General features: G+C 40.6%; 1 protein-coding gene across 4 annotated transcripts; it reads left to right on the top strand.

The window, feature by feature from the left end:
- The first annotated feature begins 14 nt into the window (after positions 1-14).
- On the top strand, positions 15-24,146 carry LOC144065519 (uncharacterized). Of its 4 annotated transcripts, XM_077588444.1 has the most exons (3): positions 16,171-17,094; positions 20,807-22,735; positions 22,844-24,146. In XM_077588444.1, exons 1-3 carry the CDS (start codon positions 16,908-16,910, stop codon positions 22,960-22,962), a joined length of 2,235 nt encoding a protein of 744 aa, XP_077444570.1. In that variant the 5' UTR covers positions 16,171-16,907; the 3' UTR covers positions 22,963-24,146. The 4 variants fall into 4 exon arrangements, with proteins under 4 accessions (XP_077444572.1, XP_077444571.1, XP_077444570.1 ...); XM_077588446.1 differs by lacking the exons at positions 16,171-17,094; positions 20,807-22,735; positions 22,844-24,146 and adding exons at positions 15-596; positions 3,919-6,108; XM_077588445.1 differs by lacking the exon at positions 16,171-17,094 and adding an exon at positions 19-596 and having other exon boundaries at positions 20,807-24,146.
- The last annotated feature ends 1,933 nt before the right edge of the window (positions 24,147-26,079 follow it).

The raw sequence follows: 26,079 nt of genomic DNA, 5'->3' as shown, positions 1-26,079 counted from the left end.
ACGTGATTCTTTCTTATACTATACACGCCCCAATACGGGTTTTCTCTCTTGAACTCGGCACGCTATTGACTCACTAGTGTCGATCGTCCCATCACTATCAGCAAAACCCTTTTTAGCTTAGCCTAGCAGCTACCAAAGGAACAAGTCCGGGTCGTCCAAGAACTGGTTGGACCTTTGCGCACTACTTTAGCTGAGCCTAGAGGCTATCAAAGGAACAAGTCGTCGAATGCTTGTTTGTGCTTTAGCTTAATTTAGCTAGCAGCTATCAAAGAAACAAGTCACCGAAGAACTCGTTGGAGCTTTCCAGGCTAATTTAGCTTAGCCTAGCTAGCAGCTATTAAAGGAAAAAGTCGTCGAAGCGCGTGTTATGCTTTATCTTAGCTTATCTTAGCTAGCATCTATCAAAGAAACAAGACCTCAAGTCGTTGAAGAACCCGTTAAAGCTTTGCGCTCTACTTTAGCTTAGCTTATTTTAGCTAGCAGCTATCAACAAAGGCGCCGCCATCATCAGAATCCACGCGTGGAAATGCCTGCAGGAACGAAACGGCCAAAGTTCCAGGAGGAACTTTTTGACCTCAAAGGATATAGACAAGAAGGTGGGTTGACTTTTTATTTCCATTAATTCACTCAATGTTTAATGGAAAAAATACCTTTAAGGCTTAAAGGTATTCTATTGACGTAAAATTATTGTAGCATTCGTACTTTTTCACGGATTCGCACTAGCGCCGTTCGAAGAAAGACGTAATAAATGCTATTTCTATTTTAATGTGACCACTCTAGGACGGAAAGAATGGGTCTCAACGTGTTTATCCTTTAACAACGGCAGCAAACAGTAGCTTTCCCTTTATTGTATCCAGTGTATTTTTCTTTATCACGCAATGCGCGAGCGCCCCCAAAGGCCTTCAACAGTTCCTGCTACTCGCCCTCCATTTTTGGCTAAATGCTTGAGTAACATAACACTTGCATGCTGTGAATTTAAAATGCAAAAAAATGAACATGCAGATGCACTAAACAACGAGAGCAGCGTTCAAACAAAGGTGTCAAAGTTGCGGCACGAGGGCCAAATCTCCGTGGTGCGGCCTGCAGAGTACTTCATTTTTCATGTTAAAATTCAAATATAATTATAAATAAATTTAATATGTACTCTTACCAACTATTTTTCTAGAAAAAACCTTACATTTTTATTTAAAAAATCTAATATTGAGTTGTTTTGTTTTAATAAAAATATAATATAAAAATAAAAAAGTAAAAATAAGTGATTTAAACCATTTTGCTTTTTAAATTTAATTTAAATTTATTTTTCTCTCTACGAAAAACTACAAAAAAGGAAATATTTGATGGTTTCTTTAAATAAATATATCCCCAAAATAATGACAGACTAGCTTGAATAAAAGACAGTGGTGTGCCGTCAAGGCCTTCTCTGCTGGCCTAAGAAATATCTGAATCATATATTATATTTTGTCCATCAATACTTATTAAATGATTCCAAATTGTCTGTTAGCTTCCTTTCATTGCTTTCCCCCTGGTTGCACTGCTTCCAGATGTGTGTTTTCATATTGAAGCATTTAACCAATCACATTTCAGCCATTATTTGGTGGTTTTTGAAGATATTGTGCATAAGTTAAATTCAATTATTTATTTTTGTGTTACATACAGATGTGAAATACAAACAAAAAAGCTTTTCTTGTTCTCATTATTGCACTGGAACACTTGAGGAAAAAAAAATGTTGCGCTTAACAAAAAATGTTTTGGTTGCCATGGGGCTAATTAATCTCGAAATATTTCATAAAATGCCAAATTTTTGTTTGTTGTTTTAGCAGTCCTTCAAGGAGTTAAAGCAAATACTTCATTTATTTGAAGAAAAGTAACATTTTTAGACTGTGTCCGGATTCTACTCATTATCCATTGAAACAATTTTATGTGAAGTTGCAGCCTCTTAACTTTTTTGTGTTCACTTGCTGTGCTCTTACGTGATATTGTATTGTAAAATATTGCCTCAAGGCCTTCACAATCAATTCTGCAGGCTTTGCTCTTCTGCATTAAACAAGCGTCGATAAGACTGTTGCTTTAATCAATGAGAATTCGATTTGGTGACACCAAAGCCTTCTCGCAGGCGTAGGGATACGTCATCGCTTTCACCAACTATGATTGGCCAGTGATAGAGTAGGCAGGCCAAAGCCAGAGTGAGCCAGCCAGAGCTCACAAACTCCACCCACAACGGCTGACGGAGGAAAACAAACGGATTTGGTTGCAGATTTGCTGATGAAGCCATTTTCTAGACGGACTTTTCCAGAAAAAAATGGAAATCATTAAGAAAGGGTTGCCAACTCCGAAGTTAGCAAGCCTGTTACAACGAAGAAAAGGGTTTGTCCGCCACTTTCAGTTCGCTAACTACGAGCGCAACCCCTGGCTCACGGGCTCCGAGGAACACTGCAAATTGTATTGCTGGGAGTGCTTGTTATTTGCCACCGATCGACATGGTGTTTGGAGCAACACTGGATTTGCAAATTTGACTTGTTTAACCAAAGCAGCAACGAGACACCAAGGCACTGCCGGACACTTACAAGCAACGGTGCTCTCCAAAACATTTTGGAAAACCCGAGTGAAGTTACAGTTCAGCGAGCAAGGGCGCAGGGAAACGGAGTGCCACAACTAAAAGGTAAAGAAAAATAGGGAAATCTTAAAAAGTTTGATAGACTGTAAACTTTCATTTCGGGGACACGATGAAAGCGCTGCATCCCCAAACAAAGGAAATTATGTGGAACTTCTTTCTCTCATTGCTGAGAGAAACACAGATTTACATTCCCACCTGTCCACTAATAAAGTGTTAAGTGGCACGTCGGGCAAAATACAAAACAACCTGATCACTGCTGTTGCTGAAGTGATGGAGGAAGCGATGAGAAGGGAACTAGAAGTACTGTTTGTTTCTATAATGGTGAATGATTCTGTGCGGTGTGCTGATGGATTTAAAGCACATCTGGATGATTTTGAATTTTGTTTTTTTGCTTCACACATTTAATGGCATTTTTGAGCATTCCGACATGCTTTTTTCAATACTACAGAACAACAAACTGGATGTGCAGTTTTGTCCTGCAAGAGTAAAGGAGTTTTGTGACCGTTGAGCGCTAGAGGGGTCAATATGAGGAAATCTACGAGGCCACAGAATGCAGTGCGGGTGCTCCAAGCGCACGAAGAGGTCAAGCGCAAGATTCTTGCGCGCACTACCACCAACTCCACGACAGGATTCTGGACAATATTACTTGCCAGACGCGGACCAGATTTCAAGAACCCGAAAGACTGATGTTTCTTTCCCTCCTCGACCCACAGAAGTTTTGGGAATACCAGAAAACTTTCCCACATGCAGCTTTCTCCATTTTAACGCAGAGCCACGGTACACTTTTCGATCTGCATCGGTCGGCTAAGAACAGAACTGATTGTAATGTATATGCCACGGATGATTTTACAGGAAAATCTCCCACTGATCTCCTTGACTTCCTTCAGCAGAAAAATCTGAGTGAGAGCATGGGGTGGCTGTACACAGTGGGTTTGACAGTGACCATCCCCGTGTCCACTGCTTCTGTCGAACGGACATTTTCAGCCCTAAATAGAATCAAAACTTATGCCAGAAATACAACAGGTCAGACTCGACTGTCAGCATTAGCTTTGATGGGGGGTTTGGACGAATTAATTTGTTTTTAGTTCATTTCAATGGGAAACGTTCACTCGAGTTACGAGAAGATCGACATACGAGCTCAGTCCCGAAACGAATTAGGCTCGTATGTAGAGGTACCACTGTACTGCATTGTGACTAAATGAATGTATGGCGCCCTCTCCCGTCTGGTTTCATTTCTGTGAACAAGAAATGCAGTCATTTAATAATTGGAAAATGGTTAATCATTTATCTTTGTGTCTTTGCAGGTTTCAGAAATGATCTTGGTGCTGAAGGGCAGGAGTCCGTTGACCTTGAAGGGGAAGTTGAGCTCCCCCAAATCAAAGAGGAGGAGCCAGAGTTCCCTCAACAACAAATGGGAGACGAGCAACTTCCCATCAAAAGGGAGGAAGATCATTTCATCTGGTCACTTGGTGAGTTCGTGAAGAGGGAAGATGTTCTGGGCGTGGCCAGCGGAGGGGCGAAGCCAGCAAACACCACAACATGGCCCCTAATTAAAGAGGAGGAGCCAGAGTTCCCTCAACAACAAATGGGAGACGAGCAACTTCCAATCAAAAAGGAGGAAGATCATTTCACCTGGTCACCAGGTGAGTCCGTGAGAAGGGATTGTCTGGGCGTGACCAGCAAAGGGGAGGAGCCTGCAAATGCTTCAGAATGGCCCCAAATTAAAGAGGAGGAGGCAGAGTTCTCTCAACAGTGCTAAAGAGAAGAGCAACCTCCAATCAAAAACGAGGAATGTGTCAAATGGTGTTAGGTTTAAACACCAGACATTTGTATCACCAATCTGAAAAGAAGGAAATCACAGAGAATTTTAGTTAACTTTATTTAAAAATGAGAGGTTCACGGTACTGATCTCGTCACAGTCCTCCGAAGCACTCTGAAAATGTCCCCTCCTGCAAAGTCTCTTATTGTGTTTTGGGAGTGTCCAAGTTACAGGAAGTTTTAAGCTGATCAAAGGAGAGAGAGATCTCTCCCAGTTACAAAAGGTTATTTGATCATGACCATATGCCCCTTCAAGATAACATCTTTATAGTCTCCTTCCCGATATCCTGCAACCCTCACACAATAGTTCAAACAGACGTCGGCCCCCCTGGGTAGTTCCTCTTTGTTGAATAAGGTGAAACTCCCCAAGGGCTCAAGACACTCTAATTCTATTAACTAACATTTCAACAGTCTAAATTAAAATCAGGATAACTTATATACAATAATTCCAACATTACCCTCCTGTTTATCCGGATTCTGTTATAAAATATCATCACCCATGACCTCTTCTTTTCCGATTTTCGCATCACAGGATCACAAAAATAACAGAAAACGTTACACTCAAAAGTCAATGCCAGAGTCTTTAGCATCTTGGAACATGTCAGGCAGTCCCATGAACTGCATTTCCTCCTCATCCCCAGATGCGTCGGCGTCGTCATCATCCCGTGGTTTGCCTCCATATGTCAATAAGGCATACATTTCTGATTTGACTGGTTGTATAGCATTTGTTATTAATCTTTGACATAACGCACAAATAAGGGGAATGCAACAACATCCACAAGTTGTGAGAATGGCAGCAAAAACAGCGATTGACATTAAAACTGATACAATCAACTGTTTGTATCTGCCAAACATGCTACCAAATTCGCCCCACATTGAGGTGTCGATTCCAGAATGTTCTTTCATCTTGCTGTTGAGGGATCGAAGGCCCTCCAGGGCCTTGGTTAAACTCCCGTCAGCTGCTGTGTTGTTAGGGATGAACGTGCAGCATTGGTCGCCAAAGATGGAGCACACGCCACCTTTCTCTGCCAGGAGCATGTCAACAGCAATTCTGTTCTGGAAGGCCATCAAGGAGGTCGCCGACAACTGTTCATGGATGGCTGCAAACCCTTCCTCCGTCCTGTTCCCCAGTCGTTGCACATTGTAATGGATGTAGTTGATTCTGTCCACATTTTTGTTAATAGTACACCACCAACACAGGAATGATTCAAAACCAGCTGCCATTTGGTCAGCGAGCTTATACTCATCTGGTACACCTCGGGGAACCCCGATGCTGTCGATGTAGGTTGGGTCCCCGTCGCCCCATCCAGGAGCGGACCGCTTGGCTCTGCCATTCCAGTGGTGAGGCAAGATGTTTCCTGCCACAGTGACCAACTCAGGAGCAGACATCTTTGTTATGGAAACAGGCAGGAGCAATGACACAGATGCACAATAGCCAGTAGTGTTGAATGGCAACCTGTCGTACAATCTATTATCACCACACCACCACCAGATGTCGCTACGAGCTACCGGTTTGAATGCTATATCAACCGTCACCACTTGTTTACATTGTGTACTATTAAGTCGTCCCAGAATCAACCCTTTTCCTATTCTCTTAATGCACGTGAAGTTGGCCCGTGCTATTTTCTTTGAAAACACTGGTTTCTCCTTTTCTTCATCCGCCATTGGAAAAACACTATCCCAGTACAAACAATTTTGAGATGGTACTGGTTTGTTCATCACGTCTACCAGGCAGGTGGAGCTCAATGCTTAGGGTATTACCTGTAGCATTGGTCTGGCCCCCATACATACCACACAGTCTGCTTGCGTTACTTGAGCGGCTTGTTCCGCCATCAGGAGCCAATTGTTATCTAATTTAGAAATTCCTGTCGCAAATTTAAACAAATCATCCACCTCTGGTTCAATGTATATTTGTGGCATGTCTGGAAACTTTGATTTCGGCCCAGGAGTTATTTCTTTGCTAGGTTCAACAATTGTGGTAGTGACGTTTGGACAGAACGTTATGGGCACGCATGGGTCTTCCTGATGTTCTCTCCAGACACAGAGCATCAGCCCGTGGCATTGATGTTTGTTTGTGTAGCCCTTCAATTGTTCGGGCTCGCCGAGTGGCACCTGAGTGGTATTCAAATTTAACAACAAACTGCTTTTTGTTCTTGTCAGGGTTACCTGTTTTTTCCACCTGGCCCCTCTCTTGGAGAACCCATACGAACCTCTTGACCACTTCCCAGTTGTAGCCGCCACGTCACCCCACCAGTGACCCGATTCCTTCGCCCCAGCACTGTCCAAGTAAAAATCATACCCGCTCCAATCATTCAGCCGATATCCCCCTATCTTGAAATTTTGGTCAAATGTAATTACTGCCTCAATTCTGTTGGTTTGGTAACAATAATACAATTGGTAAGTATGGGTATCATCTTTGCTATCTGTCGTTTTGCATGGATTCTTTATCACCTTCCGTTGTATTCTAGAGGGATTTTGATAGTAATGTCCTACTCTTCGTTTTTGCAAATTGAGTGACTTTTCATGTAACAATAAAATTACTACTATTATTATTCCGATTGTTCCTCCCACCGCCAATCCTATTTTGTGTACCCGGGTGAATATCATGCTGGTAGATTGTAATCTTTCCTAATGCCAGAACGGAGCTGTTGACATCTTCACCGGGTTTGAGATGACTGTAAACTAAAATTACAGCCCCCTTTGTAGTCGGACTTCCTCCGGAGGCGGGTGAAAGATTACAATGCTACTACAGCAGATACCACAGCGCGATCACTAAAACACAAATAACGATGGCTAGGTTGAACACAATGATTGAAATCGTTAACTTAGTCATACTCGATAACCCTTTTGCAATGTGCCAGGTGAATCCAGGTATTTCGTTCTGCTATTTTAATTGCCGTTCCTGTGGTTAATAAAACCTGATAGGGTCCTTCCCACTTAGGCGAGTGCCAGTGTTTCTTCTTTATACTTTTAATCAGGACCCAGTCACCTGGTTCAACTAATTGGTCTTCCTGCAACGACACAGATGGCGTATCATCATTAGCTTGTTCTGTCAATTCTTTTTGTTTTTGTAGCATTTTTCTCATATAATCCGCAAGATTGCTTTCGTCATCTGTTTCCCAAATATTTTTAAAATAAGGTAATCTGTACTGTTTGCCAAATAAGGTTTCATACGGGGTTAATCCGTTTGTGCTGGTAATGTTTATATGTAGTTTTACTAAGTCTAGGCATTGTGTCCAGAGTCTACCAGTTTCTTCCATACATTTTCTGAGTCTATTTTTTATGGTGCCATTCATTCTTTCCACCAGTCCCGCACTCTGTGGATGATAGGCGCAGTGATGTTTTAAATTGATGTGAAACGCTTGTCCTATTTTTGAAATTATTTGGTTTACGAAATGAGTCCCATTATCACTGTAGATCAGGGGTCTCGAACTCAATTTACCTGGGGGCCGCTAGAGGCCGAGTCTGGGTGAGACTGGGCCGCATCAGGATTTCCACAAGAAAAGCACTGATAAAACATTCCAACGTTATCAAATATCTTTATTTTTTAACAAAAAATAATGAATTAACTTAAAGATGAATATAAAATAAATCAATCAGTAATACAAAACCAAATAATACTAATGAGCATACAGTAGATATACACTGGCTGGCTAAGTAGAGAAAATGAATTATTTTTATTCCGTTTCAAATGTCTGTATTAACAGCTCTTTAACCTTTAACTTTCTGAACTTGAATGGAACATTGAACATGAAATATTCTGAACACGGCTTCTCTTGCCTACTCCTTGCTGCTAGAGACCTGGCAGCGCTTCTTCTCACATAGCTGAGTCACATTTGGCTTGAGGGAGGAAGCAGTGGAGACCCTCAGTAGAGCTTGAAGATGCTCATCAGTAAGTCTGGACCTGTACTTGGACTCATTGAAGTTCAAGGTGGAGAAGAGCTTCTCACACAAGTATGTGCTCCCAAAAAGGCACATGGTCCGCTTGAACCTTCGGGAAAGTTCAGGGAAGCTGGGGGTCAACTCTCTCAAAAATTGCCCAAGCTTGTCTGCTTCTCCACTCACCTCCCTGAACTTGGCTTTGAGTGCAGAGTTGCACTGCAGGTCAATGAGCTCCATTTGAAGCTCAGGAGGGGCATCTTGCACATCAAAGGAGAAGGGGTCCGCAAAAATTTGAAATGTGGCTTTGTGTGTCTTGAAGTCTGCAAATCTGTGATCAAATTCCTCCTGTAGCTTCGAAATGGCCTCAACATACTTCTCACCACTGAATGGTGTGCCTGCATCCACGAGAGCCTTGCATGCTGGGAAATGGCAAAGGTTTGTCTGAGAGAGCTGGGCTTTCCATAACACAAGTTTAGTGCAGAATGCTCTCACGTTGTCATAGGCAGCACTGACAAGTTGCCCCTGGCCTTGTAGCTTCTTGTTCAGTACATTAAGCTCATGTGTGATATCAACAAGAAAAGCCAAGTCCATGAGCCATTTGGGATCACTTAGCACAGGATCAATCAACTCACAAACGGCGTAGCTAGCTTTGACTGCTGCATTACTGTCTTTGGTAGCCTTCTTGAAGAGATCCTGTTGCCTCAGAAGACGTGTTTTAAGACTGGCAACCTGGTTGGCTCTCTCATCTCCCTGGTATTTTTCGTACTCCTCAGCATGTCTCGTAGTACAATTACGTTTCAAATTGTATTCCTTGTGCACCGCAACTTTTTCAGTGTAAATGAGACACGTCGGGGTGCCCCTGTGTTCAACAAAGAAATATTGCACTCCCCACTTTTCTTGAAACTGTCTGTGCTCATCACCGACCTTTCTCTTCACGGCAGGCTTTGAAAGAGACATCTCTGGGGCTCTGTAATATGTTTTTCCACTTGGAATGAGTCTCGGGTTGATCTTTCACATTCAGTCGCGCGGGTTTGTGGCGCATGTGCACTTTCGCTCTCCGTTTCAATCGCGGAGATGGCTACAGACACTGACACAGGCTGGATCACGGATCATAGCGCCTCATTCAGTTCTATGCTGATAGCAGCGGAGGAGTGTGCGCGCCGAGCGGAGTGATCGGCCTCACGGCTTCTCCTCCGCCCAGCTGATTGGAGGAATGAATGAGTGAGTGAGCGAGGCACTGGACAGCCCGGCCGATGTCCCGCCCTCCAGAGCCGTATACCTCACCGTGATTGGTTCATTCAGGTCCGAACAAAAGTTCCCTCTAATTTTTTGTTGGTCTGAGCAGAAAGACAACCTCCCTGAGCTCACTGAGTACCAGTGTGAGCGACATCATCGGTACTCGGATGATTCGCCTAAAGACGTTTCGCCGACGGACGTTTGACAGACGGGCAGGTCGCCGAATGGACGTTCCACCGAACGTTCATTCGGCCGAACGGAGGTTTCACCGAAACGGGATTCGAACGCTCGCCCCGCCGGATCGTGTGTGTACAAGTTTTTCAACCTCGGCCCGCGGGCCATATACGGCCCGTTAGGATTTTTAATCCGGCCCGCCGCCGGTGTTGTCCAAATTATAGTAAAAATCAATGTTCGTCTACCATCAATGGCAGTCCGGGAATAAGCACTCTTGGGCAGGCAGATGTAGCAGAACCGAGCCGTAAAATGACAGCAATCGGGTCAAATCCATCCTAAAACAGCATTTAATTATTAAATACAAATACTGGATGATATCGCGATGGAGGCAAATAAACGTCTATAGACGTCCATTCGCCAAACGGCTCAAAATGCTCTCAAATTCGGTCAAATCCAGCTGAAAACAGCGTTTAATGATTAAATACAAATACTAGTATTTGTATTTAATCATTAAACTAACAAATACTAGTACGACCTGTCCGTCTGTCAAACGTCCGTCGGCGAAACGTCTTTAGGCGAATCATCCGGTCTCGACCTCATCATTGCTCGCTATCGGCACACCAGTATCACACCTGCCACAAGCAGGTGCATGTCAATGTTCCCTCTAATTTTTCATGTAAAACATGCTGTAAAACAAGAAAAACATGAGTGGACAGAGCTACTGCCACTGGCTGCCACTTAAACAGCGCCATCATGGGGAAAGGGGTAAAAAAAAAAAATAAATAAAAAAAAAAAAAAAAAAAAAAAATTGATCTTTCATATTAAGACGGGGGCCGCAAATTATCGTCCCGAGGGCCGCAGTTGGCCCGCGGGCCGCAAGTTTGAGACCCCTGCTGTAGATTATTTCTGGAATGCCATATCTCGGTATTATGTCTTTGCATAATGCTTTTGCTACTGTTATGGCATCAGGTGTCTTTGTCGGAAATATTTCTACCCATTTTGAATACGAGTCTATTATTACGAGACAATATTTTTTACCTTCACACTTATTTAGTTCTATATAATCCATATGTATGTGTTGAAATGGATATTCTGGTTTTGGGAATTGACCCCGTTTTGGTCTAAGGTTACCTTGTGCATTGTGTCTTGCACATATTAGACAGGTTCTACAAAAAAAATTTTGAATAGTTATTAAATCCATAGGTTGTATATATTTGGTTTAACATTCTTATCATCCCTCCTCTTGAGACATGTGATTTACCATGGCTCAAAATAGCTGCCCATTTGTATAGGTTTTTTGGTAGGATTGGTTTACCTTCTGGTCATATATATATTTGGTTTTTTATTCGCGCGCCTTTCTTTTCCCATTGTTCTTGTTCTTGTTTGGGTGATTGTTGTTGCATTTCTATGAGTATTTTATCATCCATTTTTTGTTGGTCATTTTCGCTATTTACTTCCATGTTTAGAATTGTTATTTCCCCTTGTGCTGCCTGTTTAGCAATCTTGTCCGCGAAGGCGTTACCCTTTGTTATGGGATCGGTACCTGATGTGTGTGCAGTACATTTACATATTGCTAATTGTGTCTGTAGTTGCACGGCTTGTAATAGTTCAGTTAGTAATTTGGCGTGAGTCACTGGTTTTCCAGTTGATGTGACCATACCCCTATTTTTCCAGTGTTGCGCAAATGTTTGAGTGGTTGCAAACGCATATTGGCTGTCCGTATATATTGTGACCGCCTGTCCTTTCGTTAATTTACATGCTTCAGTAAGTGCCACTAATTCTGCAGCTTGTGCTGAGAAATGTTGCGGTAACGCTGCTGCTTGTAGTATTACTGTTTGAGTTACTATGGCGTAGCCGGTTTTTGTTTTCCCTTTATCATCTTTTTTCGAGGACCCGTCTACAAATATTATTTCTCCATTTTCTAGCGGTGTATCTTTTAGGACTGGTCTACTTTTACTCTTTTGTTCTGCTAATGCTTCGCAATCGTGTTTTTCACCTTCCTCCTCTGTGGGAACTAGTGTTGCTGGATTGAGCACTGTGCACCTTTCTATTTTTAGATGCGGCTGAGACAGTAGTATTGACATGCAAGACAGATGTCTTGCCGGTGACAGAAAACTCATTTTTGTTTGTAAGAGTAGAGCTGAGACCGCATGGGGAACTTTTAAAACTAATGGGTGGAACAATACCACCTCAGCGCTTGCGGTTACCGCTAGTGATGCTGCGACCACTGCTCTAACACAATGTGGCAGTGCCCAGGCCACTGCATCTAACTTTGTGGAATAATATGCCAGTGGTCTCAGCTTCTCGCCATATTTCTGAGTCAATACCGATGTCATGAAATAATTCTTACAGTCCACCATTTGTACAAATTCTTTAGAATAATCAGGCAACGCGAGTGTGCTACTACTCACTAGCGCCTGTTTAAAATCGCAAAATGCCGTTTCTGCTTCTGGCGTCCATTTCAATTTGTCTGACATTTTTAGTTCTTCTTTATACATCAGGGCTTGCAATTGTGCTGTTAATTCGGCATAAATTGGTACCCAACATCTGCAGTAATTTGTGAGCCCTAAAAAGGACATCATTTGCTTTTTTGTAAGTGGCTTCGGTGCTTTTAGGATTGCCACCTTTCTTTCTTCTAAAATTGTTCTGCCCCCCCGCGCTTAGCTGTTGACCCAAGTATTTTACCGCTTTTTGGCAGAATTGTAACTTATTTCTGCTGACTTTATGACCTTCTTCAGCTAAGTGTTTTAGCAACGCTAATGTGTCTTTTTCGCATTGCTCCTTGGTTTCTGATGCGATTAAAATGTCATCTACGTAAGTCATTATTTGGCTACTTTTTGGCGGCTCTAAGGTTGCTAAATTTGCGTTTAGAGCTTGAGAATATATAGTCGGACTCTCGCAGTAACCTTGCGGCAGTCGAGTGTATGTATAACGTTTCCCTTGGAACGTGAACGCAAACCAAAATTGACTGTCCTTATGTACTGGTACCGAAAATAATGCATTGCTGATGTCCACTACTGTAAAGTATTTTGCGTTTGGGTTTAGCGAGTTCAACAATGTATATGGATCTGCCACTGTTGGGAATCTTTGAATTACTGCATTATTTACCGCTTTTAAATCTTGGACCATTCTCCATCCATTTGATGGAGCAGCTTTTCTTACTGGGAATATTGGTGTGTTATTGGAATATTGGAGAGTCGACGCATTCTATTAATACCCCCGCTTTGAGTAGGTCGTCTATTACAGGTTTTATCCCTTCTATTGCATCAATTTTAAGTGGGTATTGTTTTACACGAGGTTTATATTCAGTTTTAGGTCGAATCATTACAGGTTCTGCACCTTTTTATGAGTCTTACATCTGTAGGCCCTTTAGACCATAATTTTGCCGGTATTTGTTTTAGCAATTCTTCTTCGTCTTTTGAAAATAATATTTGTCACTTTCGTTTTGGAACTAAGTGTACCCCCGCCTCGACAGTTACTGTCCAAAAAAGCGATTTCCGCCACAGCTCAGTTGACGCACTATACCATGTATTAGGCCCCGAGGGCTCCCAGTCATGTGCTCTCTCCCCTGTTTCCACTAGCCTGCCTAAGTCTTTCCACTGGGTGTGTTCGGCTTTACACAAAGAGATGTGTGGTGCCGTATGTAATTTAAAAAGGGCTTGTGCCTTTTCAGGCAAGGCGACTGCGGTTGCAGCATCTGCCAACCCGTTTGTATATAGGTAAGTGACCGTTATTCGAGTTGGGGTGACTTTATCGAGGCTTTCCTTGTACTTTAGATCTGGTTTATTTATATACCACATTGTGACATGTAAATTTTCTGGGGACATACGGTCCCCTTCAAACTGCACCGAATTTATTCCCTCTTGTATTAGACTAGTTCCTGTTTGCATCGGTGGCTTGTTTGGAATGTCCAGAGAATAATAGTAATTTTCGCTGTCCCATCCCTTGTAACACGAACACTTGTTCTGGTTTATGTCTAATTATTTTCATGCCATCTGACGTTGGCAGAACGGCCAGGCCTAGCCCCACAAGGCCGTCTCTGCCCAAAAGGTTTACTGGACATTCAGGTAGTATTAAGATCGATAACTGGCATGATTTGCCTTTTGGATCCCTAAGCCAGACTGGTTCTGTCATTTGTACTGATTTTGTGGCGCCCTGTGCTGCCCTAACTATTGCAAAACTTGGGCTTGATTTTAAGTTTGGTATTGATTCTCTGATCGTGGTTCTACATGCTCCTGTGTCACAAAGGAATTTTAACAGTTTGCCTTGTACCCATATTATCACTTCTGGTCTGACCTTTTCTTCGAATAATATTTCGTCTAAATTCAATATTTCATCTTCACTCCCGATGTTATCCTCATATCCCATTTCTTTTTTACATTCCACTTCTCCCTTGTACCCAATTGGTATCTCATCTTTACTTTTGGTAGCCATTTGTTTTGCTACCTCCCGTTCTAGTCATGTGTTATCACGTCGTTGCGGTACGTGGGGAGGGTAGATTTTGCATTCCCTGGCTATGTGGCCCTCTTTGCCGCACGACCAGCAGGCCCTCGGATTGCCTTCGTGATAAGTTCCCGGTTTAAACCTGAGAACTCCCCCGCTGGCCGCACCCCTGCCGCGACCTCTTCCCCTGCCGCGACCTCTACCGTTCGAATGCTGGTGGTAATACGCTTCAGTCCCAAAACTATCTTCGTCCCCATAAAAGAAAACTGCTTCTTTCTTTTGCTGTTTTTTATTTTTTATCACCTTTTCTGCATGAAGAGCATGGTTTATGTAATCCCCCAACGTTCCTCCGTTCATTCCTATGTAATGGCGATCAACCCACTGTTTTATTTCTGGCAAGGAATTAGAGTGGAGGGCGTTTTTTAACTGTTGTTTGTAGGGGCGCGCATCATTCTCATCATATTCTAATCTGCTGTGTTGTCTAAATACTTTTTCCATTTTAATTCTATATTCTTCAAATGATTCCTCCGAGCTTTGTTTGCATCTTCCTATTTCAGTGTAATTTGACCTTTTCTTATATTTTACTCTGATTCTGTCTAACAACAATCTCACTTGATCATTCAACCCATCTGATTCTGGCGGAAGGATATTACCTTCGCCATCGGTCGGATTATAAGACCCTTTAACATAGAACCAATCTGATCCCAATTTACACATCCATACTTGTTGTACCTCCATTCCATTTAAATGGTATGAATGTCTGAGGTTTTCCATTCCTGCCTCGCACTCAGCTAAATCTTCCTTTGGGTGCGAAATTCCTTCTACAGCCTTCCTCACATCTTCCTGTGTCCACGTCCTATAAACTCTAACGATGGGTGCCGCGTTTGGGTCACCCGCTTGTGGGTTTGGTAACTCTATCAAAGGATACATGTGCTCCTCCTCCCCCCCTTTTTGTATTTTACACCCTGCTCCTTTTGGTGGGGGTGACAGCACACCTTCCAGTCCCGTTACTAACCCTTTTGACCATTCCCCGATTACGCCTTGGGATCTAGTTTGATGTACTTTTGGATGGGTTTCTTTTAGTTTATATTGTGGAGGGGGTGATCCGGAGATCGCCGTTTCGAGAGTAGTTGGTTCTTGTTGCTGTGCTAACATTTGTCTTACTCCACTATATGGACCCACATATTCATTATCTTCCTTCCTGTGATACATGACCTTTTTTTCCCTCTCTTCTCTTTCCCGCCTTTTCTCTTCTCTTTTTTGTTTAGCTACTTTCTCATCCTTTTCTCTTTGCCCTGCTATCCGCAGCCAAATTTTGGTTTGATCATAACCTCGTTTTTGCATTTTACTTCGTTTTTTGTTACACGATTTTTCGATTTTTTTGTTGTAGTTCACGGATATCTTTTATTATTAGTCTACCGGTGAACCCATATTTTTTTACCCAATAACGCAAGGATTCCACCGCGTCGGGATCCTCTCTATGGACTATCTTCCAGTCTTTAGACGCAAGTTCCGAGAGGAATTCCTCTTTTTTACTTTTTTTACTCTGTACTTTACCCATTTTTGAATAAAATTTAGTCCCAGTGGGTCTTTGCACCTATAGTGCACTAACACTGGGTTTAGTCAACAGGATGGCGATAAATTCCTTTAGTGGTAAACTCACTTCAACCTTTTCAGGCGGAGTTTCATGTCTACAAACATCCACTAGAGGTCGCCATTTGACTCCTGTTGTTTTGGTATGAGATACAAATCACCAAATGGTAAAATGTATTTCTTTTCACACTTTTTACACGTTCACTCCTTTTAGTTCGCTTCTTTGTTCACCATAACCAGGGCTCCGCCAACCTTTACAGAATTTAATTAGTCTTTTTCAACTAAGGGGGTCTGTCCGCCACGGATTTTGTTGTTTGAATTTTACCTGATAGTGCCTAGGATTCTCAGGGCTTTTATTTCCTTTTTTTTATTTATTTCCTTTTTTTTACTTCGTTCTCTATTTTTACTTCGTTCTCATTCATTCCTTTTTTAAATAAAATTTACTCACGATTCTCTGCGTCCTCGGTATCCCTTCAACCATTGGACCCCAGCCCGTAAGGAAGAAACAGTCCTGGAAAAGGATCTTTATGCTGTGGCCACAGACTTTTCTGGATCTTGCTCACCCGCTGGGATCGTCCGGTATCTTGGAATCCGGCTCGAAGGACCAATTAAATGTTAGGTTTAAACACCAGACATTTGTATCACCAATCTGAAAAGAAGGAAATCACAGAGAATTTTAGTTAACTTTATTTAAAAATGAGAGGTTCACGGTACTGATCTCGTCACAGTCCTCCGAAGCACTCTGAAAATGTCCCCTCCTGCAAAGTCTCTTATTGTGTTTTGGGAGTGTCCAAGTTACAGGAAGTTTTAAGCTGATCAAAGGAGAGAGAGATCTCCCAGTTACAAAAGGTTCTTTGATCATGACCATATGCCCCTTCAAGATAACATCTTTATAGTCTCCTTCCCGATATCCTGCAACCCTCACACAATAGTTCAAACAGACGTCGGCCCCCCTGGGTAGTTCCTCTTTGTTGAATAAGGTGAAACTCCCCAAGGGCTCAAGACACTCTAATTCTATTAACTAACATTTCGACAGTCTAAATTAAAATCAGGATAACTTATATACAATAATTCCAACAAATGGTCAACTGGTGAGCCTTTCAAGAGTAAAGATGATCTGGACGTGGCTCACCAGAGATGTCCTCAGATGTCTCCTTTAGTAGGATTAGTCTTCAACCGTCGTGAATCCAGGCGCTCCGCCGAAAATCCTGCCCGTAAAAGGGTTTTAGACGCCGTGGCCATGGTCTTCTCCAGAGATGTCGACCAAGCGCCCGGACTCCTCCAGTATGTTGACTCCCAGGCTCGAAGGACCAAAATGATAGGTTCACCAATAGGTATTCCCAAATTCACCTTTCAACAAAAGAGGCATCTGACTTATATCCGTATTTCTTGCAAGAGAGAATCGATCCACACGCGTCTCCGGTCAAGATCATTCTGCCCACTCGATGTCTCTTGCTAATTTATTCATGAGATTTAACAACATGCATCACAGAAGTCTAAACATTTTTAGAGTCTCATAACAATTTACAGTCCTCCGATTCTTCCCAACAGAGTTTTGATGTGAAACCATCTTGAGAAGCCAACGCTTCCCAAAACAATCCACAGTTCCCAAGAGCGCTTGTTGTGAACCATTTTCAGAAGCCGATGGTTCCCCAAACAATCCACAGTTCTCCAAATCTTCCCAAGAGCGCTTGTTGTGAACCGTCATGAGAAGCCGATGCTTCCCAAAACAATTCAGTTCTCTTGATGCGAACCAGTCATTACTTTTGCAAGAGATGTATTAAAATGCATTTCATTTATGTCAATAACTCTAAAATTAAAGCAAAGCGTTCTTCATTGCAAGCACATATATAATGAATAATATTCTCACACTTATCTATAATAATGATTACCGTAATTACTCGAATATAACACGCATATTTTTGCTATGTAATTAATTCCAATAGTTGGGGGTGCGTGTTATAATCAATAACTAAAATAAATTACAAATTTTCGATCGAAAAAAGCATTGTCAAACTCACTTTGACGCACGGACATTGTGCAATTTCCAACTTTGAATTCAAAATACACGCATATTAAAGATCGTCAAGCCTCACAAACATCACAATCCTGCATTAATAAGCTGGAAAGTAGAATACTACATTGTAGTGTAGTACGTACTTGTATTTATAAATATGTCCAGCGGGGGGCAGTACATTCCCTTGTTACATGTGATAGTCTTTTCCATTGTGCATATCTTCAAATCATTTATTTATTCAATTTGTATGTTCCTTTTCTTGTTTGAGAATGACAATAGATATTTGAATTAAAACATGGTATTGTCAATTGAAATGTAGTCAATGTTCAAGGAAGTCTAAAAGGTATTGCAAAATAACATGTCTACATGATATGTTTGTCCACTCTGTGTATCATCTATTGCCCTAAAATTCAAACGCATAACTCCCAACTGCACGACACTCGACACGCTCGTACCTGAAGATTTCTCTATCCGGTTTTGAACAAAACTAATCGTGAAACGAAGAAAAAAAAGGTAAGATTTCTGATTTTCGTCAGCGGGAAATTTTAGGTGCGCACTATATTCGAGTACTGCGTTTTTCCAGATTTTTTTGGCCCAAAATTACCTGCGTTTTATTTTCGAGTGCGCGTTATATTCGAGTAATTACGGTAATATTCCTAATAAGCAAAGCGTTCTTTGTTGCAAGCACTTTTATAATAATGTTTAATATCCAAAATAAAGCAAAGCGTTCTTCATTGCAAGCACATTTATAATATTGATAACCCCAACAGTATCCTTATCACAATGTATTTTTCGTTATTACGCAAAGAGCGAGCGCCCCCCAGAGGCATTGAAGAGTCATTCCTGATACTCGCCCTCAATTTTTGGCTGCATGCTTGAGTAACACTTACTTACATGCTGTAAATTGAAAATGTAAAAACTGAAGATGCAGATGCACTAAACAACAACCAGAGCAGCGTTCAAACAAAGGTTTCAAATTTGCGGCCTGAGGGCCAAATCTGGCCCGCTTTGACTCCGTGGTGCGGCCTGCTGTAATTATAAATAAATTGAATATGTACTCTTTTACCCACTATTTTTTCCCCCAAAAACTTTTTTGATGAAAAAATCTAAGAGTTTTTTTGTTTTGTTTTAATAAAAATATAATATAAAAATGTAAAAATAAATGATTTAAACCATTTTGCTTTTTAAATTTAATTTTAATTTATTTTTCTCTCTGAAAAACTACAAAAAAGGAAATATTTAATGGTTTCTTTAAATAAAAATCCCCCAAATAAACTAGCTAGCTACTGAATAAATGATAATACTTTTTTGATGCCTCCCCTTTGGTGAAAGCATTGAAACTGAATTAAAATCTTAAACATAAAACAGAAAGTTTTCAATTAAAAGGCTCCAAAAAAGATTTTGGCAAATTTTAAGGGCCTACCATCAACGGTGAAGATACTTTACACCCCACTAGTCCTTTTCTTTGTAAAAATACACCCAAAAAACAGTTTTAAACACATTTGGCTGTTGACGAGAATACAACAGTGGTAAGTACAGTGGTATCTCGACATACGAGCCCCCCACCATTCGAGCATTTCGAGATACGAGTAAAATTTCCAGCAAATAATTATCTCTAGATACGAGACAAATTTTGAGATACGAGAAAGCCAGGTGGCCAAGACATGAGAGGCTGTTTCTGATCTTAATGCACTTAACTCTTTTTTTGCCCATTTTTTTGCGTGCATAACAAATATCTACGAGTACTGGGTGGAGCGTTGCATTTTTTCAGTGTTTTTTCCCATCACTCAGCGCAAAAAGCGTAGCGATCGCTAGCACGAGTAGTATATATTGCTTCTCGTTGACAAGTGGTCGTACGTTATCCTATTGTGAGGACATTTGTGTGCATCATTTTGGGAATATTTTGAAGGGAAGACAAAAGCAAACAACCCTTGATGCGCCAACCCGGCCGGGAGAAAGTTTAGTGTAAGGTTAGATTAAACTTATTTTTGAGTGTCTGCATCGTAATCCAGATGATTTAAATTTGTTTATGTTATATTACGATTCACCGGTGCAAAAAGTCTCCCCCGCATAACCCGCCCCCCTTTATGTCCCTCTCTCTCTCTACCCTACGCGAAATCCGTCTAATTTTAGTTCTATAAAACACATTTTAGTAATATTAAACCACTAGTTATGTGTTACTTTGTTAACAGATGGCAAATTAGAAGAAATAAAACTTTTTTCCAATCCAATATCCTGTTTTTGGTGTTTTTTCAGAGGGTTGGAACAAATTAATTTGTTTTTAGTTCATTTCAATGGGAAACGTTCGTTCGAATTACGAGAATATCGAAATATGAGCTCGGTCCCGGAATGAATTAAGCTCATATCTCGAGGTACCACTGTACAATATTTTGACGTTATTGGTCCAAAAAGTTTGTAGTAAAGCCTTTTCTCAAAATGAACTACTTAAAAGGCCACACAAGAACACCCACTGGTGAAAATCCATTTTCTTGCTCAGTTTGTTAGTCAAACATTTACAATGAAGGGAAGTTTAAAAATACACACAAGAACCCACACTGGTGAAAAACATTTTCATGCTCAATTTGTGGTCAATATTTTCCGCATCAGCAATATTTAAAATCTCGCACAAGAATCCATACTGGTGAAAAACCATTTACCTGCTCATAAAATTATGCGATTAAAAAAATTACATTACTTATTTTTGCATCACTCGAACCGGAAGCTGTTCGGTGACATTAGGTCAGCGTGAAAAATTAGATTTTGGAATAATTTTGGAGGTTTATGTGATGAATAACAATAAATGAAAAGGATAAAATATTTTAAATAATCAACATAATCTGAATGTCACCACTATTTTGTCTTTAAATTGTGTACCGGATGACTGGATCAAACCTAAAACGTGACTTTTCTGGCATATATTATTGCAAAATAATCAACCATGCTGTGATAATAAACTTGTAAAATTAAGAAAAAAAAATGCCCATTTTTGGCTACATGTAGTGATACATATTATTTTTTTGTCTTTGCAGGCTTCAGGGAAAATCTAAGTCCTGATGGGCAAGAGTTTGTTGGCCTTAAAGAGCTCCCCCAAATCAAAGAGGAGGAGCCAGGGTTCCCTCAACAACAAATGAGAGAAGAGCAACTTCCAATCCAAAAGGAGGAAGATGATGTCACCTGGTCACCTGGTGAGGCCTTGACTAGGCAAGATGATCTGGGCGAGGCCAGTGGAGGGGCGGAGCTTGCAAACACGTCATCATGGCCCCAAATTAAAGAGGAGGAGCCAGAGTTCTCTCAACAGTGCAAAAGAGAAGAGCAACATCCAATCAAAAACGAGGAATGTGTCAAATGGTCAACTGGTGAGCCTTTCAAGAGTGAAGATGATCTGGGCATGGCCAGTGGGGGAGCGGAGCCTCTGAACGGCAGCTCAATGGAAGGATGGCGAGCAGAAAATTTAATTGCTCCTTTGTCAGATGGAAATGACTTGCTTTTTGACGATGATGATGTTGAAGGTGTTAAGAAAAATCCCAGTGGCGACAAACTCTGCAAATGCTTTCAGTGTGGGAAAACTTTTGGGGAAAAGTCTTCTCTGAAAACACATATGAGGAGCCACACTGGGGAGAAACCCTTATCATGTACAGTTTGTGGTAAAACATTTACACACAAGGGAAAATTTAAAATGCACAGAAGAACACACACTGCTGAAAAACCATTTTCGTGTTCAGTTTGTGGTCAAAGATTCACACTGAAGGAAAACTTAAAAACGCACACAAGAACCCACACAGGTGAAAAGCCATTTTTGTGTTCAGTTTGTGGTCGAAGATTCTTACACAAGAGAAGTTTAAAAACCCACACAAGATCCCACATTGGTGAAAAACAATTTTCGTGCTCATTTTGTAGTCAAACATTCACATATAAGGGAAACTTAAAAACCCACACAAGAACCCACACAGGTGAAAAACTATTTTCGTGTTCAGTTTGTGGTAAAAGATTCACATGGAATGGAAGATTAATTAGTCATGTAAGAACACACACAGGTGAAAAGCCATTTTCGTGTTCAGTTTGTGGTCAGACATTTGCAAACAAGGATAAATTAAATATTCACACCAGAACCCACACTGGTGAAAAACCATTTTCATGCTCCGTTTGTGGTCAAGGATTCACAGACAAGGGTAACTTAAAAACCCACACAAGAACCCACACAGGTGAAAAACCATTTTCGTGTTCAGTTTGTGGTCAAAGATTTACACTCAAGCAAAACTTAAAAAGGCACACAAGAACCCACACAGGTGAAAAGCCATTTTCGTGTTCAGTTTGCGCTAAAGCCTTTTCTCGAAAGCATGATTTACAAATACACACAAGAACCCACACTGGTGAAAAAACATTTTCGTGTTCAGTTTGTGGTCAAACATTCACACACAAGGAAAGCTTAAAAACCCACACAAGAACCCACACAGGTGAAAAGCCATTTTCGTGTTCAGTTTGTGGTCGAAGATTCTTACACAAGAAAAGCTTAAAAACCCACACAAGATCCCACATTGGTGAAAAACCATTTTCGTGCTCATTTTGTAGTCAAACATTCACAAATAAGGGAGACTTAAAAACCCACACAAGAACCCACACAGGTGAAAAGCCATTTTCGTGTTCAGATTGTGGTCAAAGATTCACACGAAAGGGAAACTTAATTAGTCATGCAAGAACACACACGGGTGAAAAGCCATTTTCGTGTTCAGATTGTGGTCAAAGATTCACACAAAAGGGACACTTAATTAGTCATGCAAGAACACACACTGGTGAAAAACCATTTTCATGCTCAGTTTGTTGTCAAGGATTCACAGACAAGGGAAACTTAAAAGCCCACACAAGAACCCACACAGGTGAAAAACCATTTTCGTGTTCAGTTTGTGGTCAAAGATTCACACGGAATGGAAGATTAATTAGTCATGTAAGAACACACACAGGTGAAAAGCCATTTTCGTGTTCAGTTTGTGGTCAAAGATTCACACAGAAGGGACACTTAATTAGTCATGCAAGAACACACACAGGTGAAAAAACATTTTCGTGTTCAGTTTGTGGTCAAACATTTTCCCGAAGGAGAAACTTAAAAGAACACTTATTAACCCATACTGGAGAACAATGTTTTCCTGCTCAGTCTGTGGCCACAGATTCGCTACAACAGCCCAATTAAAAAGCTTTACAATTCAAAAACCTTTTCCAGGCGTAGTTAATGTTCCAACATTTTCACATAAGGGAACCTGAAAAGAAGACTTAACAACCCACGCAGGAAAAAAGCCTTTTTTTGCTCAATTTGTAACAGGAATATCTTAAAAACACAATTACCCACATCGGTCAGAAACCCTTTTCCTGCTCAACTTCTTGCCAGAGATTTATTTAGTCCAAAGGATAGACTTAAAAGACACGTGTTGTGTTAAGCAGTGAGTGGCCAATGACGGCTTTGCTTGCTTTATCAATTTCTGTATGAAATATCATTGTAATCGAAGTATAATTGTGTTTTGCATTCTGAAAATCTTGTTTACAGTTTTTAATGTGTAATATCGATCCACACGATTCAAATGCAGTAGTACCTTAAGATACGAGTTTACTGCGGGATCGAGCTAGTATGTGAATTTACTCGTATCTCAAGTCAATTCTTCCCATAGAAATGAACAAAAACAAATTAATCAATTTCCATCCTAAAAAAAAACACCAAAATTGGTTCTATTTTACCACCGACTCACAATATGGAACCATCTGGTATGTTCATATCTCAAAGTTGTCTCATATCTCAAGGCAAAATATTTGCTCAGAATATTCCTCGTATCTCAAATTTTTTGTATGTTGGAACACTTGTATGTCAAGGTATTACTGTATAAGAAAATTGAGTGTCGTTGAAGATTTTATTTACTTACGAAATGGTAGAGCCTAAATTAGGGAATTACAAAGTGAATAATCAATAATGTGATCTAAATATGGAAAATATGTGTTCACAGCTAAAGACATGGCTAAGAAATTTGAAAAGTTGCAGTTTTTGTCTATTGAATTTGCTAGCATATCCATCAAGAATATTGAGTGTTATTCAAACATGATACATTTTAATGAAAATAATTGATATATTGAATTTAGGATCTAAGAAACATTAGTAGAAATATGGTGTGAAAGACAATTAATTTGCTGAAAATTAATAAATTAGTACAATGTCCTTATACTTTTGTCATATTAGAAGATGAATCACGTTTTTAAACCGAAAGATCATTGTAATCGAAGTGTAATTGTATTTTGCATTCTGAAAATCTTGTTTACACTTTTTAATCTGTAATTTAACGTGTCATCTCTTTGGTAGTTCCAATAAAGCTCTCTTTTTGGTGAAAAATACTTTTTGGATCTTTTTGTTGACAAAATCAGCCTTCCAAATTCAAAGGTGACAAAAAAAGAGAAGCGTTATTTGCTAAGATTTAAAACTAAGAGGAAAATGAATACATTAATTTGAACAATTTGACAAATTAATATGTAAAAGATTGTTTTCTTTCTACAGGTGTTAAAATACGGAAACTTCATGTCTGAAATTAACGGTAAATTATTTTTATCTTTTTTATGTTGAAGGGGATGATTGGCAGAAATGTAACTAGATTTTTATTTTATGTGTAACTATTGGAAAAACTTTGAGTAAGAAAGTTTTATAGGAGATGATAAATGAACTACAAAGGGAATGTAATGTTAAATGTTTGCAAAAAACTACTAGATTGGGGTATTATTCATTTTAAACAACTGCGCGATACACGTTATTGAATGAATTTGGAGTTCTTGATTCGCATGCATTTTATGTGGCTTAATTGCTGTAAAGCAGTGGTCACCAAACTACGGCCCGCGGGCCGGATACGGCCCTTCAGCACATTTGGCCCGGCCCTCTGAACAATACCAGAGACGCTATCGGATTTTTTTCCTATTTGGCCTTGAAGACTGGGACGTTTTAATCTTGTGTTTGGTTCATTGCACCCCCGCTGAGCCCACAAATCATCAAAGTGAAGTGGGGCTTCACATTGCTTCTTTGGTGACACGCGTGGGGAGAGTGTTTCCCTTTGGTGCACACGGGCACGTCCACCGGTGCATGTGCGAGCAGTGTTACCGAGACATCTGGACGATCGCAGGAGAGGGCGGAGCCCTGGGACCATCGCGGACTATTCAAGCATATAAAAACGGCAACCTGTTTGAGAATTGTTCTTTTTGACCCACAGCGGTGGAGGGGAGCAACTCTGAATTGGATTTATATATTAGGAATAAATATCTTCTATGAAGAACCCATAGAGAGTAATTTAGTTATTATTTATTTCCTAAATAGTTTTATTTATTTCCTGTTTTTTCAGTGAAGAACTCAGAGGGTTATTTAGTTATTATTTGTTCCCTGACTATTTTTCTGTAAAGAACCTGGAAAAGGTTATTTGGTTTTGTGGCTTTCTGGAAAACAATAAAAAATTTAAGCTCCCCTACGATCGTCACACTTTTTCTGTTACAAACTGACACCGGCCCCCCATCAGAGAAGGGAAAATGTATGTGGCCCTCACAGGAAAAAGTTTGGGGACCCCTGCTGTAAAGGGTACAGGCTTAATATATTAATCCTTGCGAACAGGGGGGAGATGGTGGTTCAATTCTATTTAAAAATATACATGTATTCATTTGTTTCTGAATGTGAATGTAACTATTGCAGGGAACGAGAGCCCTTTTTGTGTGCCAGGCCGGAGAGGTGGTTTTTTTTTTAACTCCTGTGAATAATCCAGCTTGGTTTCCCATTTGTATTTTTTTCCTTTTTTTTAGGTTACCCAGGCTTTCTATTGTTTTGGAATCAAGTCTACCTTGTTATGTTCACTTGTGAGAAGTAAGTAAAGTTTGTATATGGAGGAAGCCAGTCTAGCTATTTATTACAGTACAGTAATACCTCGACATACGAGCAATTTGAGATACGAGTAAAATTTCTAGCAAATATATATCTTGAGATATGAGACAAATTTTGATATACGAGCATACAGCGGACCCGAGAGGCTGCTCATAAGAACATCATGGGCACTGTCTTTCCCGTCGCAAGGCCCTCGTGTAATGTCTCCACGAGCACTGGCCGAAGCGTTGCATTTTTTCAGTGATTTCTTTTTCCCGTTAGCCAATGCGAATGGCGGAGGAGTTTGCTCGATAATACGAGAGGAGTATACTACTTCTCGTTGGCAAATGGTCCTGTGTTATCCTATTGTGAGGACATTTGTGTGCATCATTTTGGGAATATTTTGAAGGGAAGACAAAATCAAACAACTGTCAATAT

The sequence above is a fragment of the Stigmatopora argus genome, chromosome 20 (genome assembly GCF_051989625.1).
Source record: "Stigmatopora argus isolate UIUO_Sarg chromosome 20, RoL_Sarg_1.0, whole genome shotgun sequence".
Taxonomy (NCBI): domain Eukaryota; kingdom Metazoa; phylum Chordata; class Actinopteri; order Syngnathiformes; family Syngnathidae; genus Stigmatopora; species Stigmatopora argus.
This window is presented reverse-complemented; position numbering and strand designations above follow the sequence as displayed.

Bases quoted from the DNA above. Each gene is read 5' to 3' on its own strand.
- LOC144065519 (XM_077588442.1), top strand. From the start codon at position 16,908: ATGTCTCCTTTAGTAGGATTAGTCTTCAACCGTCGTGAATCCAGGCGC. The intron at 17,095-20,806 runs GTATTCCCAAAT...TTGTCTTTGCAG, and splicing joins AATGATAGGTTCACCAATAG to GCTTCAGGGAAAATCTAAGT.